Consider the following 17,614-nt stretch of genomic DNA (forward strand, 5'->3'; position numbering starts at 1 on the left):
GGAAAATAACCCCCTCGGTGTGTTAAGCGTCCTTCGTAGTATACCCCCTGATGTCATCAGTGATGATCAACGTTGTTGGATTGTGGAGACGATTGTGCAAATGATAACACGAGACATACTCGAGCCCTACAAATTAATACTGTGCGTTAAATCTGTAATTTACGCCATTTCGAAAGTGAAAGGAATGCCGCCCTAAATATGTTACCTCATACAGCCGCGTATCCGTCTGTCAATACGGGGCCCTCATTCCCCTCAACCCCATCCGCAAGACCACGACCGCCGTTTGGTATTCCGTGCTGGGGAATATGCTCATTTTTATTTGGTAAGATAATAACAGCCTGGTTATAATTATAGCGTGTATTAATAATATTTGTTTCCTATCTGTAGTAGGCTTATATTTTTCGAGTACTTTGTTTTCCCTCCATGTGCTACAGTAGGCTAAAAAAACCGCCATTCACAGTATCTTTTAGGTGAAATGCGTTCTATTTTAATCCACAAGATATCTTTTGAAGCTGGGAGCCTTTTAGAAACTGGGAACCTGTTAGAAGACCTCAATTGCGTTTATTTGTTTTTCTGGATAAGTGACTTCAAAGCTTAGCCCCACAAAAATTCCGTGCGCGTTTTCCTAGAAGGATTAGCAAGTCAATAACAAGTCACTGAGAAACAAAAACGATGGATAACCGGATGTCCAGTGACCGCAAAACATCTATGGCTAGATGGTGAATATTCTGGCGATTTCCTACTTTCCCGAATTAGGAGTTTAATCTTATCTGCAGACAGGTGTAGCATAATTACATTCTAAATATTAACAACTTTTAAAATCATCGAAAATGTAGTTTGTTGAACTTGCTCCCTTGATCCGTTTGGCATGGCTGATCTAAGCAACACATCAAAAACAAACACAAATCCGGATATGCCGTTAACGTTCCGACCCCTGACGAACGCGCAAACAAGTTAACTTACCGTTGAGTTTTTGCGTAGGTTACCTATTCCCCTATGATGAAAAAGTCTCCTTACAATCCCAAACCAAGGAGACCGGAGTGAAACCAGATTTTCGACACTGCCAAATTTCCTGTATCAGGTATATGGGCGTGTCTCTGAATCAACAGGTGAGCACAGGTGTCCTATTGCTCGTGACCGCGCAGCCGTGGGATTATTTTTTCCGGCAGGTCAGAGTGTTTAGTCTGCAAATTTTCAAAGAATTGAATGGCATAGCCATATAATTTTCCTCACAGCAACGAAGGCAACTGTTTGAAATAACCTAAAAATATTGCTGCCGATTCTTTTTTTTTAATTAGCCTTCGAATGGGTTTGGCTAGGCGCAATTGCTTGTTCAAGACTATGCAATGAAAATACCCTGATGTCTAATGATTAGTAATGTTCCACTTCAATTACTTTCAGTATCTTCGCATAGGGTATCATTGACCCTGTTTGGCCAAAATCGAAGAAAAGCCGGTTCCACCGGCTTCAATAATGTTCCTCTTTTCAGAGTTCCACAATAATATCCTGTTGCTTGGCTTAAAGGTAAGGTAAGCAAGCAGGGTGTTGTTGGTGGTAGCCTATCCAGTGTCAAGTCCACACGTTCCCATAGAAACTAAACTCATTCTTGAAAAAGTGGTTTAATTTCATTTCAGTATACTGTACCAGTGGGCATGAGTGCTAAGATATAAGAATAGTCTACAATCAAGCGCTTGGACCACTCCATGACATTACCACGCATTTTTCGTATTTAGTAGCCTACAGTTACCTACACCGTGTATGGAAGTTAGCCGTTGGCTAATATGTTCCAGTTTAACGGAACCTGTGTGAACTGAAAGCCTCATAGGCCGTTAACGTTGTCTTGTCATTAGGACTAATGAACAGACTAATACGCAATAAAACACGCATCACACTGGAAAATGTGATTAAAGAGCTCATTATTGCAGTGACCTGCAAGCCTTGTCGTAAATAACGGTTATGCTCACCCACATTAAATGTAAATCACGGGGTTTTTGGACTATGGTTTTTATTTTAATTTCAAGTATGTACAAGGGTTTGACAAGAAGGGCATAGTTTCATGAATGATTTTATATTTCAATATTTCCACCACAAAGCCATTCATAAAAGTTTAAATAAAACCGAAAATAACAATTTGCTACATTTAAAATGCATGTAAAACACACACCGAGGATGAAACCAGGATAAACTTAGGAAATAAAATATATTTGCAATTAATCTGTGGAGTTGTGAATTTTGTGTTAATATGGCGCACGCTGTCTGAAGAACCGAGATAAATACGGTGGCACTGGCTCCATTGGTTAAACCTAGAAAAGCATCGAAAACACCACGTCCTGCAAATCAACAAATATGAGCATTCTTGGTGCAACACAAGTTGTAAATCACTGCTTCTTTACTGCAGCTTAATTGGATACTTTTTGAAACATACGATGAATACACCCCCCATTGTTACAAGTCAACAATGACTGAAAACGTAATCGGAAACCCTACACCACAAAATGATTAACGCCTTTATTTTGTACATAAACCATCACGAGACTCCGCTGAATGAAGAACCTAATGGTCCGTGTAATATTGTTGGTATCTGGATCGATTACATACGTTAATTAGCCACGGGACATTAATCTTTTAGCTTGCTTCAGCCGTAGTACTCATACAGCTGTTAAAACACTTACAGAAACTGACTGCTCAGCTTTCACATCGTTTTTGAATGGCTTACCATTCACTGACATCGTCAGCGAGCTCATATTTATATGGAAGAATAACAATGCAAAAAAAAAAAAATATTTCTGCGTCCTTCCAATTAGGAATGAATCAAGTTTGACAGGTCCATGTCGGAGTTAAAAATGGCGGAGAACTCCCGAGAGAGCAGCTCGTGGAGGCAGTTGCCGTCGTGTGAGTATATCCAACGTTCGCCCGTCCAGTCGTAGCGCTTTGGCCCACTGCAGGAAGAAAACAGGGTCAGGTGAGCCTTTAAACTGGCTAAAGAAAACTTACATTTGCTGTACTATAGAAATGAATAACAAGCAAATAATTCAGAAATAAGGCAGAGTCGAAACGGTTTGACGTAAAATTGATGCAGACGTGAGCACTGTCCAAAAACATAAGATCAGGGGTCTCAAACTGCAGTCCTGGAGGGCCAGAGCATCTGTAGGTTTTTGTGACTTCCTTTCAGTGAGCATCCAATTAAAAAAAAACTAAAAACAAGATGCATGGACTCTTTTATTACTTAAATGAAGCACTCCGGCGCATGCACACACACCAAAAACCAGCAGATGCTGCAGCCCATCAGGCTTGTTAGGTTGACATCCCAGCTCACGATCTTCCTTCTTTCACCTGATGTGCAGAGCAAGGACAGGTGAACTCGATATGGCGGAAACGTGGCCAAGTCAATCGGGAGTGACATCGGATTGATGAATTGAGAAACGAAGGGTGAGAGGACGCTACTTCAGATGAGGCCCTCATTTAAAAATAAAATTCCATTCATCCACCCATCTAGTGGGCGGGACACCCTCCACATACCTCGTAGGGGAGGAGAGCCAAATCTGCCGGTTTGGCGTCTGTTTGTTGATGACGTAAGTGCCATGGTCTCCGCCCACTTTCACCGTCAGCACTCCGCTCTGCCGAAAGGGAAGAGACACACACACACACACACACACACACACACACACACACACGATGAGCCATTTACAGTGCTGGGCGGGTAACACAAGAACGAGATTCCAAACATCCCATCCAATAACAGTCAAAATGATAAACAAATAATCATCTTTTTTGTTGTTGTTTTTTTCTCCTTGTATCTTGAATAAGTATAGAGCATAGAAGCTCACTCAGCTCCTGTTCTACCTCATAATTCACATCTGCTCATAAACAGTAGAAAGCATGTTTAAAAAAATGTAACAATCTTCTCATTATTGCGCAGCATTGCTCACAAACACCCCAATACCAGATACTGCGATGACTCAAGTTCAATTGATGAAACCTTTTAAAAAGCAAACCGATAATATCCACTCTACTGCTGTAGCAAAAAAAAAATATTCTCACTCTTATATCTGAATAAATGATCGCTACGGCGTGCGCAACGACACGGGCTCACTACCTGAAGAGGAGTTTAGGTTAGCCTAGCGGTTGCCCCTCCCAGCCCATAATTTCTGATTTTATTCTGCGTAACAACGTTAACGGCGCGACGGGGCCCAGTCCCTGGGGTCGCCGAGCTGGAGGGGAGCTACGCAGAGCACGTCGCCTGCTCGGCTTTTTGGGTGGGGAGAACGCCGGCTGCCGTTCGGCCCCTTGAATCTGTTTCGGTTTCCCTCAACGATAAATAACCTGAAAACTGTGCTTCCAGTAACTCCCGCTAAATTCATTTCTCTTTTGTCCCCCCCCCCCTCGCGATTTACATTTCCAACTTCCCTCATCTCCCATGGCCGTCCCTCCACCCTGCGAACGGAGCCATTAAACCATTAATTACCATCCACTTCCCCGTTAAAGCGGATTAGATTAAAAAAAGAAAAGAAAAGAAAAAAAACACCAGGACTGAACTGCTGCGCACAATCTGTTCGGCGAAGGGGACCTTTGTAAACGAAGGGTCACGGGTTCAACTCCCAGCTGGGTCACCACTTGCAGTGCCCCTTGACAAATTGCTCAGCTAAAAATAAATGCACAAATAAACAAAACCAGCTGCATAAGTGGTTTAGAGACAAACATCGCCACGCGATTGCATAACAGCACATTTTTAATGGCATGCACTTAAACAGGGCGGCTTAGCTAGCTCCTGCTGTCATAAAGCATCTACGTGCAGAGCTGGGTATCCTTAGTGAACTTCAGGTACCTCACTAAAATGGCACAGCAGTCCTCCTCTCCACCTGGGACTTCAACCTGAAAGAATTTGGGGTCCAACTGCAGTTCATCAACCGCAGTGCCTCACTGCCAGCCCATGGTATCTGTTACGCGTCCCGTAGACCTGATCTTAGATGCCGCCGCCCCATCTAAGGTCAGGTCTACGGGATAATGTTCCGAACAAGTGCAAAAACAACATGATGCTTGAGGACAATTCTGCAGGAGGAGCAATAAGGATAATGACATAAATTACACCTCTTAAATTCAAAACAAAAATTAAGCAGCTCTGCTCAAAATATTCAGTTTTCAGTTGTCCTGTTGAAATGGTTTCGAGTCCAGATGATGGTTTATAACTATTTCAGCGAATCATACTTTCTGGGATCAACATTTTAAAGAATTTTCAATGATTGAAAAATGCTAATTAATTACATCTCAATTACGGTTACTTTCTCATGAACGTATTTCATATATCAGCCTGTATCAGGTGACTCTCTCTGCCAGTGGGCAGGCAGGAGTAAAGGTCATCTGCTGAGCCGGGAGCATCTTCCAACCTGGACAGCACCTGTCCCGCTGAGCGATTTTTAAAAAACCGCAGCGCCATTAATCATGCCCCCCGCTCCCCGGGCCACTGGCTGAGAGTCCCGTCTGCCGCTACCGTTATGGATCTCACCGGCCCCTTCATCCCAGAGGAAATCTCAAAGCCAGAACCAAACCCTCCCCTCCCCCCCCAAAGCTCCTCATGCCACTGTCCAGTCAACCACATGACACTAATCTGACTGGTGACTGGACACAAAGCTGACAGTGTGAATAACCTGCCCACCAATCAGCTTGGGCCTGATGGTCCCCAAAGGCTTTTTCTTTCACCCTCTCTTGTGACACTTGGGTCTGCTGCACTCAAGACTCTTTGCTCTAAGGCAGTGGTAACCAACCCTGTTCCTGGAGATCTACCGTCCTGTAGGGTTTCACTCCAACCCTAACAAAGCACACCTCACTCAACAGCTAGAGATCTCGTTGAGCTGCTAATTAGTAGAGTTAGGTGTGCCAAATTAGGGTTGAAATGAAAAACCTACAGGACGGTGGATCGCCAGGAGCACGGTTGGTTACCACTCCTCTAAGCCCGAGAGGAGGAGCAAGATGGCCGCCAAAGATGGCCGCCAAAGGAAGAGACAACCTGCAGGACGGCAGACGGCCAGGAAGAGGGTTGGGCAGCCGTGCTGTGGAGCACCGACGCCGTCGCGACGAGGCGGAGACCGGTCGGGCCGTCCGTCATCCTGAAGGCAGCCGTCAATCATTCTGCCTCCGGCCCAGAGCCCGCTCTAAACGGCCCGCAGTCTGAGGTGAGCGCTGTCCATCACGCAGCCTGCGACGGTGACGGAAATGTCACCGGCTGGGGCGCTGGGACTTACGCACATTCCCCACCCCCCCCCCCCACCCCCCCACTGTATCTCAGACATCTGACCGATTCATCATCTCCGCTCGCTTGGTATGCACGCGGAGTCCGCTAAAAGTGCCAAGCCATGGTGCTGGGCTCATTGGTATGGCCGACGGCGCGTTCGGATCTGGCCCCGGGCGTGCGGGACGCGTCACAGGGCTCCCGCGCGACTCCGCTTCAATGTCCCGGGAAGCGCGGTGACCTTGTGGGAGCTGTGCTCATCTTTTGCAGCCCTGTCAGGCGGTTTTGGAGAGAAGCAGGGCCCGCCGGAGACGGACGTGGGCGGGGCGTATGCCAATTGCCTCCGCTTTCACGCCCACGCCGCTCGCTTGCAACTCTGAGCGTGAAAGGGGAACAAAAATAAGCCTCGGCGAGCTCAACAGCCCCTCGTGCATGTTTGATTGCATTTACCCACCGCTATGCTACTTCACCGACACACTGGTGAGGAAAACCTAATTTTCCTTGCAAACTAGTTCCATTTTGTTGTGCTCTATGCCAGTGACTGACAGCTGATGTCTGTTGAACTTGCTTGGGAGTCTCTTTCAGAGTTAGTTGGGGGTGCGCAACCCACTTTAGCGATCCAGAAAACTAATAGCTATTTTTGGGTCCCGTTTGCTGAAACTCGCGTTTAATAATTAACACCGGAATTAGGGGTCAGTTATGGGGGGAGGGGGGAAGATCCGCGGCAGGCAGATGCTGGGGTCTGGGTCCGCCGTCAGCTGGGCGGCCCTAATTACCAGCACAGAATTGGGACGGAAATCGATGCCGAAATGGGGATGAAATGAATGTTAAAAACCCGACCTCGGAAAAAAGCCGTTGGCCGCCACGCTGTAATCGATCTCGGAGAACATTCCGCTCGGTCACAGCTTGGACCGGCTACACGCGCTAACTCATGTATTTACTTATTTACGCGTTCTCTCTTTCCTGCCTTTGTTTTAATCTGAAAGGCGTAAAAATGGCTCTCGCCACTGCCGCAGTGGTAGTGCGCTCCACGCTGCGTGTATTCACTGATCGGCAGTGTGGTCAGAACCGGAGCATTCAAGAAGAACAGAAGCAAAAAAAAAAAAAAAACTACCAGAAGCAGGCTAAACTTCAGTTAAGTTTTCACTTTTTACGAACATTTCCTTCCCTGACCAATGACAAAAAAGCTACCAGTGCTTCCAGAGAAAGGGCCATTTTTAGATAAAATGAAGTTGTATAATGATACTTACGATTATTATAATTATATCACTTAGGCTATTAGGCTTTTCTAAGCACTGTTATAATTATTATATTTATCGAATTTCAGTTCATTGGTTTAAACATACACTTTTTCTTTCTTTTTAAATGTACCATAAGCATGTGATACACTGGCAATATTTAATCGATGCATTTTAACAAACACATAGAGTATCCCCCCCCCTCTGCCAACCAATGACAGCGCCCTATTGATCAGGTGTTTACAACCCGGAGCGTGTCACTGATGAATTGCATTGACCCTGATTATTTTCTCAGACCTCCACGAGGCTTGGAACCAAAGTTTCCAACGACAAGCATACACAAACCTGTTAAAAAAGTAATGCATTAATTGTCATCTGCTGAATGCAGCTGTGATATGTTTTCACTGTTCATGAAGTAAGTGACTAAATACACTTGATTTATTTAACATTATTCTGAGACATGTTCTCTAACTATTTAATCCTGCTTTCAGAAAAAAGCTCTTGAAATTACTCAATTCCTGTATTCAATTTCTAATTTATAATAATTAATAATAATATTTATTTTCCTGCTGCAGCTGCCCAGTGTTGAAACATGCACGGGAATGATATAACATTTGCTTACAATCCTGCCCTGTTTAGTTATAGTAAAATCTGAAAGTCATTGAGATAATAAATTATCTGTTGTAAAGGCCAATTCTGTCTAGAACCCTTCGAAGGTGAAATAGCAATGTGGCTACACTGTACATGTGATCAGGATCTACACTAGGTCAACAGCGGCCCCTAGTGGACATGTAACTAAATAGTGGTTGTGCTCATTATAAGCAACATCAAAAAGGACATTTACTTACAGAATAGGTCACGTCATAGTCTGAAGGCGTAGGGGACAGATCCATCAGATCCTCAAAATAGTCTGCCAGTGCTTCCAGCGTTTCATCGACTAGTTTCTCGTAGACTGCCTCTGACATCTCACTGTCAAATTAATGACATGAGGTCAGTGGCACTGAAGTGAAGCAGGGGCCAAGATCAAGACACCGGACAGAGACCAGCTGCGATACACCTCAGACTAAACCGTGCTTTTATTAACCCCAAGACTACTGAGTTTGCTCTAACATTAGTAAGATCCTGCACAGATACTGGTACTATAGACTAACCAGAGGATTGACTCGCTTTCCTTCAGTTTTCCACTTTCTTTAACTACAGGAGACTGGCATAGATATTCGCCAAACTAGAACTCTTGTTCCTTCTGTGTTCCGACAGGTTGCTTTGGTAGGTAAATGGGCTTTCTGGTACTATATTAGTAATACGGAGTTGATCATCTGGTTAGTCCACAGCAATATGTGTAGAACCTTATAATTTTCACCCAATTATCGTCTTATTATTATAAACTCGATGGCTATAAGGCTCTTTACTCATCACTAAGACCAACCAGAAACCTTTACGATATTCTGTAGTTGGTAATCAAGCTTAGGTTCATTTCTCAAGCTTGACTCTCCTAATAGTCTACATCACCATTTGCAAGACAAGTTATGTCGTGCTAATATGCAACGCAGCTCGCTAAATGACCGCTAAATAACCTGGAGGTTGGTAGGGAAGCAGTATGCTAACAAACATTGTCCAAAGCATGGTTGGAATGACTCGACTACAAACGGAACTACAACGTTAAACACGATTGTTCTGAATAATTTCCAATAGACGAAAACATCGCATACATCACCTCTTCTGGGATACTTGTTCAGCAAGTGTAGCAGTTGTAACATGGAGATTTCTTCGTAGTGACTGCACCTCTTGTCCTGTGTAGAGCAACTGAGAACATGGGGTATTACAAATAAACATAGCGAAATAACGTTACGTTGAATGCGTCAAGCCTTCCACTAGAAGGAAACGCTACGGACACCGCTGGTTTGCAATCCCTTAATAACACGCTGTCAACTGCCTGTTATAGCCCATCCCCTGGGAAGTGTGTGTACTCGGCGTGTAGTGTCCACCTAATCGTTATCTAAGTATTCTACAAATACACAGCTTTACCTTAAGCTGTTCCAGGATTCTGGGTGAGCATACTGATTTTGACTGTCCATTTCGTGAAGAAACGGTGGACATATACTTCCAGGCCCCCATGTGGTTCTAGGTTAATGTTACGCAGATAGAAAATAGGCATGGCATTTGTTATGCTAGTAATATGCTACGTCACACAGCTCAGAAATATACATTTTCTACGAAATGCTGTACTACGAGAACTGTAGCTCACGACTGACTGGTACAATAGCATCTTCATGAGACTAGTTCACTAATTATCCAGCCACGATTAATGCATTTTCATTCAGGATAACATTAGGTAACAGTTGGTTAGCCTCCTAGGTATGTTAGCTCACGATGCCATTTCACTTATCCAGAAAGCAAGCTAAATGCTTTGATATTTTCGTATACTTACGTCATGCGATTTAAACCTGCCCGTCGTAGAGCTGGCATGAATAGCTTCACATTTCCGTGTAAGTCTCAGGTTACGAAGAAAATGATAAATGCATTTTCCCTTAGTTGTCAACCTTGACATGTTCGTTCGTATCACAGACCTGCACTGAAGTTTGTAGTGCGCAATGGACTTCCTCTTGGGTGGGTGTTTACGCAGTTTATTCTAGACGTATGGGTCTTTACCGCCATCTAGTGTGGTGGAGTGCGAACAACACGTTTTCCTGACGTGGGTTGCTTATCGGTTGAACAAAGTGAAAGAAGAGACTGGCTCGCGAGGCTACCTATCGGTTGCTTATTACAGCACAGACCTTGAACTTGATCATATCCTTAACTGGAATGTTCACAAGATGCATTTATTGTTTTTTTTTTCAGGATTGTTTTGGGTTCAGTGACTTGGTGAGAGAATTTTCAGTGTTAGGAATGTGGAGCTCAGTTGACCTGTCTGGTGTGTTCAAAGATTCTTTACTAATATTATCACCAGATCTATTCAAGAGAATGGACTGGCAACCTGTCCAGGGTGTATTCCTGCTTCTCACCCAATGCACGCTGGGATTGGCTCCAGCACCCCCCGCGACCCTGCTCAGGATAAGCAGGTATAGATAATGGATGGATGGATGGATGGATGGATCTATTCAACAGGATTATGATTGATGTACGTCTTTCTCTACAAACTCCAGCTTGGCTGTAAGTGTTAAAGGCAGTATTACACACAGTGCTGGCATCACGGTGCTTGAAATGCAATTCTTTGCATTTTGTGATGATGAGCAGATACGAGGCTAAAACCAACCGTGACCAAATACCACCTCCTCTTTCTCTTTCCCTGTAATCCGGATTGGTGAGAAGCAATCCACTCCTCAGTCAACTGGCAACTGTCATGCAATGCTGGTTTTCCTTGTGTGGAAAAAGAAGGCTTTGCTCACACGTGTGTCATGTCTGGGGAACATGATCTTTTTTATTGATAATTTTTTTAGAAAGTGGTGTGAACTACATTCTTTGAGTTATTGCAGTGCTGCAAGCTACATTCCTCTTTAGGGTAACTTGGCTGTAGTTCAACTACTTTCAGTGTGAAGTAATTTGTAGTTTGTACAAGTTTGTACGCTTTCAGAGTAGATTACCCAATTCTGGTGACAAAGTACGTCTGACAATGATTTCTTGAAAAAAGAAAAGAAAAAAAACAGGAAGCATTGTAATACCTCACATAAAGAACTGAGACCACCAACATTCAGCATGTGTTTTTTTACTATTTTACATACAGTAGCATTTTTTCTATAAATACAACTTTTTTTTACATTCAGAGATTAAAATATTCTTCAGCAAACCGTGTGTTTATCAATGATTCAATAAATTATGGTCTCAAAAACCAGCAAAAGGTGCAATCATGAAGTTAAGATATGTCGATATTGTATGGAATCATTGGCTAGCTTCTGCGTGGTGTCCAAAAACACTGGACTGCCCAACACTTTGCAACATTCCACTGTGAAATACACGTTATTGTGTATGAAGGGTATCCTGAGATCAACTCATTCATCCTCAAAAACATTTCCTATGTGCATCTGAACATCACTGTTCAACTTTCTCTATTTGTGATTCCATCCACATACCTACACACATAGCACATAACATACAGTAGGCTATGTGTGTAAGTAAAAAAATGTGCATATTCACCAATCAAAACATATTTAGGTCTGGAAAACTCACCTGAGTCAGAGTATGACCGTACATATTTATCACATACATTTATTATTTGATACGCTCATAAGAAGTGCCAATTTTTGGACCACGAGTATAGTCTTTCTCTTTCCCATGCCTGCTGTACTCAAAATCTGCCACCAGAGGGTAGTGTTTAATGTATAATGTTCACATCTGATTGCAAAGGCAATGAGGATCAGGCGAAGCAGGGTTGATCGTGATTTTTGAAGAAGTTTCTTTGCCTTTTCTGGCTGCTACGGAAAAGAGGCGGCGTGTTTAAGGTGTCCATACAGGGCACAAACACGCCTGTCCAAGCCTCGCTCCCAAAAGCCACCACTCTGCCATTTTGTTAATTGTGCCATAGCTGCTGTCCCAGGTGGCTTAGGAGTGACTAGGGTGACCTGAAATTTCGACGTCCGTGTGCACCATCATTCAGAGCAGATCTGGACCAACGGAATGGCGCATAACTTCGGCATAGCTAAAAACAAAAAAGCGATCGCTGTAAACATTTGTAATTCTTCTTTTTAAATGCAAGCCATGACAAAGCCAGGTGCGATAACTTTGGATTGCAGGAATCTGTTCTGGTCAGCAGGAAGGACAGAGAACATTCAGTCAAAGAAATATATATTCTATATTTGTATCTATTGATATATGTATATATATATATATATATATATATATATATATGCTTCTTAAATGTAAATAACAGGTAAAATTCAACAAAAAAAAGCTACAGCCTCCAGCTGCCATGCTCTTGAGAAGCAGCACTATGTACCAGCAAGCGTAGGGACACCATGAAATGGCACGTAGCTGTGCTGTGATTTCCTTTGGAGAGACTGGAGCTCTTATTCAGATCTGAGGTTTGCATTCAGCTCGACCATGAGCGAATTGGCAACAGAAGATCGCAGCAGGGGGCGGAGGACGGCGAGGGAGGAACGCTCCTGACAGTCAGACAAGTTTGGAGGTCAGAGGTCGAAGGTCCGAGGTCGAAGGCTGGCACCCGCGACTGCGTAAAAGCGATCCTCCGCTCGTCCGGTGTAGCGCGGTGATTGTCGGATGATTGACAGGAGAGTGCTGGTGGAGAAGATGCTGATGTATTGCCCCGCCCCTTTTACTGGAACACAGCAGAGGAGACCAGTGTCAGTGATGATGTCACAGTTTTGAACACAAAATCTGAATATTAATTCATAGGGTGGCCTGCCATCAGAACGATGCAGGTACGTAATGATGTAGAATGTACAGGGGCTGTAGCAATGTGGAGTGAATGGGCCTCATTCACAAATCTCTTCTTAAATTATTCTAACATTTGTTCTTAAAAAATGTTCCTACAAAAAACCAGTACAGGATTCATGACACATGTGCAGACCTTTGTTTTTGTGCGTATCCCAGGTTTATGAGATGATAAATGCTGACCGCTTGTAAATTTTAGACGCAATCCAGTTCATGTGATTATCAAAAGGAAACAGCCATTAACAAATACAGATGAGAAAAAAATACCAAGATGTTCTTGGAAACGTTCCTAAACACAGTTTACAATTAAATGTGATCGTACGCATGTTTCGGGAATGAGGCCCAATGTGCCCAATGCACACGGTTTGGAGCCTACAGTGTCTCAGACAGCAGGGGGGAAGTCTAATCAGGTTCCCTCATGAATGTACAGCAATGGCAAAGGGGCAGGGTGGTGGTGGTGAAATTAAAAAGACACTGAGTATGTCACACATTCTAAAAAAATGGCTGGAACGGGTGGGACCTCACAACTGTAAGCAGCCAAGTCAACCGTGTGGCCTGTAACACAAGACTGACCACAGCCAATCAGCTTACGGGAAATCGATCCGACAAACTGGCTGGAGAGAGTGAGAGTGAGAGGGAGAGAGAGCGTGTCTGGGACAGAGACTACCGGCGGGGCGGAAGGCGTACCAAGTAGACGTCCAGCACGGAGTCGTCGTCTCTGTCCATATCCAGCGTGCTTTGCTCAGACGTCAGGCAGATGGCGCTGTCCTCCAGGGTGAAAGTGGAACTGGAGCCTAAATGAACTCTGAGAGAGAGAGAGAAGGGGGGGGGGGTGACGAGGGAGAGAGATGTTGATAGAGAGAGAGAGAGAGAGAAAATGGAGAGATGGACATAGAGAAATTGAGAGAGGGGAGGGGAGAGGAAACACCAGATCTACCTTCAGGTATGAATATGACCTTATTTAGTCATATGACAGCCATTAGGCATGAGATGGGCAGGAAATGAGCAGGCCTGAGAAAGAAGTTTACACGAAGTGCAGTTTAACCTCAATCTTTGAGCCATTAAAAAATTACACAAGTGAGAATTATAGAAGCGGGTTGCTTCAAATGCCCAAGTTTGGGACTGTAAGGAAGTTCATTGTAACTGCTTATCTAATGGCTTGTAGCCACATTTTTACATATGTAATAATGTACTCATAATGCACAATTGGTCACAGTCAGTTTTCACAAAAGACTTACATTAGAAGAATAATAAATAAATAAATAAATAAATAATTTGTAATAACTTCCGCTTATATGTATTACTTTGTCTTTGTTTTTTGTATTGCGACTGGCCGATGTGCAAACTAAAATGCAACACATTTCCCTGCAGACATTCTGGCCAGCTCTCTCAAGAAAAGGCCTGCTGGGTAAATTGAGGTAACAGGAAGTGTATCTCTGCTTTTGTGTGGTTCACAACCCCCCCACCACCTGGAAACCACCCCTCACTGCTGCTATCTAAGTTGTGCTTCACAGATGCACTGATCTGGAAGGTGGTCTGTAACAGAACCCATTGGTGTGTGTAGTTTTGTCATTGTGGTGACGGGGAGCCCCTGCCTGCATTGTTTTGGTCACACGCCTCCACGCCCTGCCTAGGGGACTCAGTGTGCAACCCCCCGCCCCCCTCTCCTGGTCATTATACGCAGGACAAAGGAATTGTGGGCCCCGCTTAAATATTTAGCGAGCCTGTCAGTGCAGACAATCCAAGATAAAGACAGGGTGTAGCGCTGGAGGCAGGAGTGGGTTTAAGGTGTGACCACAGGGGTCACCTTTCAGCACAGGTATGTGGGGGAAGGGGGGGTGGGGGGGCAAGTGTGAACCTGCTCCAGGCCTCTGGGCCTTCCTTTATGAAATCAAATATATAAACTGGAAAAGCGTGTATATGACTGTTAGGGGGTATGGAATGTCAATGGAAATATTGTGGCTTAACTGTAGGTGGAATAGCAGAGAGTGTTACCATGACAACCAGGTATGTTTCACAGGTGCATGCAACAGGTGGGCGGGGTCACCTGATGAACGAATCGACAGGGCTTATGGGAGTGGCCAGGTGTCACTTGATGAATTTGCAGTGAGTGCTTATAGGAGTGGCCAGGTGTCAGTGTTACCTGTCAGAGTACGGCTCCAGGTACTGGTCATTGGTAAACAGGGAGGAAGTGGAGATTGTGGTTGCCATGGAAGCGGCCTCGCGCAAGGGTGAAGCGGGCAGGACCAGGTCTGGCCGCAGGTGTGAGCCGAATGCTGTCACAGGTAAAACAAAATGGCCATCACTCACCAGAGATTTACAGGTAAACAACCAGCAGGTTCCTTTATTTCAAACACCATCCATTCATACAGCTGGATTTCTACTGAAGGAGTCCAGGTTAAGTATGTTGCTGAAGGGTAAGAGGGCTCCACCTGGGATTTGAACCGGCAGCCTCCGAGTTACAAGCCCAAGTTCCTTAAAAGTTACCCCACACTGCCACCTGACTTGCCTTCGTACTTTATCATCTACGGTCTGTGAGCTTCTCTCAACTGTCATTTTTAAACCCCGCAGATTCACACAGAAGGGGCCAGAAACCAGCTGTGTGAGAACAATCTCGCTCACACACTGCAGGACGACAAGTCAACAGCCCTCCAATCTGCACTGTCATAAGCCCGCCTTCAGGAAACACTCACGTCCGGGATCTCTGATCCTTTTTTTTCAAAAATGTCCTCAGGCACATGTGAGATTGCATTTTAATTACCAGCTCAGATAAATCAGTCACTCACTCAGGGAGTCTGAAAAAGCATTCCCGAATCGCAGATTTCTGCCACGTTCCCGTCCCCCCCCCCCGGCAACGGCACGTCCGACAGCCAAATTGCCGCAGTTTGCCGACGGGTATTAGAGGGCGAGGCAATCCCTGCCGACGCTTTGCCACGAGAGCCCGAGCACCACGCCGGGCACCGCGGCGGGTCTGAGGGAAGCCGCGCGGGGCCGCGCGGAGCAGAACATTCTGCCAGGGTGCAGACATCTCCCAGAATCCTTTGCGCAATAAGCTAATGCAACTGTCTTTCCAAACTTCCCAGAAAACTAACGATGAATAATGTTTCCGAATTAAAAGCACACAACTTTGTTATATTCTCGCAATACGTATTTATTAAATATGTATATATGTATACACACACACACACACACACACACATAAATACATGATATACAAACTTAGTCAACATCAATCAGAATTAAATATTTATCCTAGCTACGCCTCGGGTTGTGCGCGTGTATACATATATCCATATTTAATAAACACATACTGTGAAGCTGTAGAGCAGGCTACCAGAACCAGGACACAGTGCGACGTGGAATGACACAAGTTAACGAACTGCAGTCGGCCCGACTGAGAACGTGACAGTCAAATCTTCCCACCACAGAATTCGAGAGAAGTTGAGTTCTGGTGCTTCGCTAAGTGCACGGGTGGTGGTGCACGCACAGTCACTTCCGGTGTGGGTAGCGAATTGGACACTTCCTGTTTTTGGATTTAAACGTAGTGCAGTGCAGACGCCGAGGCACCTTTTACCGAATTTCTCCATAGCTTTAGGGCACATCAATAAGTCTCTCTCTCACACACACACGCACACACACACACACACACGAGCACAGCATTCAGCGGTATCAGTTCTGTTTTGGTAAATGGTGTAAATATGAACACACACTGAAAAGTCTTCTCCTTCAGTCCTCTCCTCATCTCACCCTATTCACCCTTCGGCCACACCCTGTTCAGATACTGCCAGCGGCCCTGCTGAATACACACACGCAAATCCACCCGTGCACTCGCCCATGCAAATGCTGTGCACCCCCAAGCACAAATACACACGCACACACACGCATGCAAATACACACACATGCGCGTGCATACACACACACAGAAAGAGCTAATAATGCAAATCTTTTTTTTTTTTTGCAGGGAAGGTAGACATTATTGTATGAACGCATTTGTAGGTTTCACTTGTTTCCTTTCAATCCACCACAAAATTAGAAGCACGGTGTGTGGATACTTTAGCCAATCCATTATTATAAAATACACAAAAAATAAACAGACACAATGGAACTCCTGGACTGCTCAGGCGACAGAATTAGAGCAGTCCTGTATTCTGTGTGGGGAAAGCAGCAGTGCACCATGGGAAATGTAGTCAGGGTTTACCTCGTCCATCCAGGCTGGCCAGGCTCCGGGCTCCCGCGAGGCGGTCCTTCCTGTCGTCGTTCCGGTCCTCGGTCTGAGACAGGATCTCCTGCGAGGAAAACTTCAGCGCTGGGATGGAGTTCCGGGTCCTCCGGGACGGAGAGAACCGGATTGCTGTCCAACAGAGAGAGAGAGAGAGAGAGAGAGACCGAAAGAAAGACAGAAAGTGAGAAAGTAGAAAGGAAATGTGTGAATATTTTTCATTTCGATAAACCCAGCTAAAAGTCTGTCACGCAGGTTTCAGAAGAAACTGAAATCGAAAACTGACTGAGAACTAGAGAAAACATGAAAGGTTGAGAATTTTCTGAATTGCTTTGAAATAACAAAGGAAGAGAGAGAGACAGTGACAGGCATGCATACATACAGGCACACAATCACACACACACACACACACACGCTTAGAACCAACACACTGTTGTTACCTTGACGGTTATTATTGTTAATATGTAATATGCTCGTGTTTATGTGCATGTATGTACGTGAATATGTATATATATTATTGCATTATTCTGTTATTATTCTTTGTCA

At 44.6% G+C, this 17,614-nt stretch overlaps 2 protein-coding genes across 3 annotated transcripts in view; both read right to left on the reverse strand.

Annotated features, from left to right (window-relative positions):
• Positions 1 to 2,494: 2,494 nt before the first annotated feature.
• On the reverse strand, positions 2,495 to 10,072 carry fxn (frataxin). 2 transcript variants are annotated; one of them, XM_064296888.1, is made up of 6 exons: positions 9,893 to 10,072; positions 9,490 to 9,585; positions 9,179 to 9,267; positions 8,313 to 8,433; positions 3,520 to 3,617; positions 2,495 to 2,939 (listed from the first exon to the last, which is right to left on the reverse strand). In XM_064296888.1, exons 1-6 carry the CDS (start codon positions 10,010 to 10,012, stop codon positions 2,801 to 2,803), a joined length of 663 nt encoding a protein of 220 aa, XP_064152958.1. In that variant the 5' UTR covers positions 10,013 to 10,072; the 3' UTR covers positions 2,495 to 2,800. The 2 variants fall into 2 exon arrangements, with proteins under 2 accessions (XP_064152958.1, XP_064152959.1); XM_064296889.1 differs by lacking the exon at positions 9,490 to 9,585 and having other exon boundaries at positions 9,893 to 10,070.
• Positions 10,073 to 11,151: 1,079 nt separating this feature from the next.
• Positions 11,152 to 17,614, reverse strand: part of pip5k1bb (phosphatidylinositol-4-phosphate 5-kinase, type I, beta b) — a 40,503-nt gene continuing 34,040 nt past the window's right edge. Inside the window, exons 12-15 of the mRNA XM_064296886.1 lie at positions 17,048 to 17,200; positions 14,993 to 15,125; positions 13,537 to 13,654; positions 11,152 to 12,733 (exon numbers count right to left, since the gene is read on the reverse strand). Of these exons, the coding sequence (XP_064152956.1) occupies positions 12,731 to 12,733; positions 13,537 to 13,654; positions 14,993 to 15,125; positions 17,048 to 17,200 (407 nt within the window). The 3' untranslated portion in view covers positions 11,152 to 12,730. The remainder of the gene's footprint in view (positions 12,734 to 13,536; positions 13,655 to 14,992; positions 15,126 to 17,047; positions 17,201 to 17,614) is intronic.

The sequence above is a fragment of the Anguilla rostrata genome, chromosome 10 (assembly GCF_018555375.3).
Source record: "Anguilla rostrata isolate EN2019 chromosome 10, ASM1855537v3, whole genome shotgun sequence".
Lineage (NCBI taxonomy): Eukaryota > Metazoa > Chordata > Actinopteri > Anguilliformes > Anguillidae > Anguilla > Anguilla rostrata.

What these genes read in the sequence shown, in the direction of transcription:
- fxn (XM_064296888.1), bottom strand. Translation starts at nt 10,012, where the DNA reads ATGTCAAGGTTGACAACTAAGGGAAAATGCATTTATCATTTTCTTCGT. An exon ending in GAATCCTGGAACAGCTTAAG is followed by an intron (nt 9,268 to 9,489) that starts GTAAAGCTGTGT and finishes CCATGTTCTCAG; the next exon opens with TTGCTCTACACAGGACAAGA. An exon ending in GAACAAGTATCCCAGAAGAG is followed by an intron (nt 8,434 to 9,178) that starts GTGATGTATGCG and finishes TTAATTTGACAG; the next exon opens with TGAGATGTCAGAGGCAGTCT.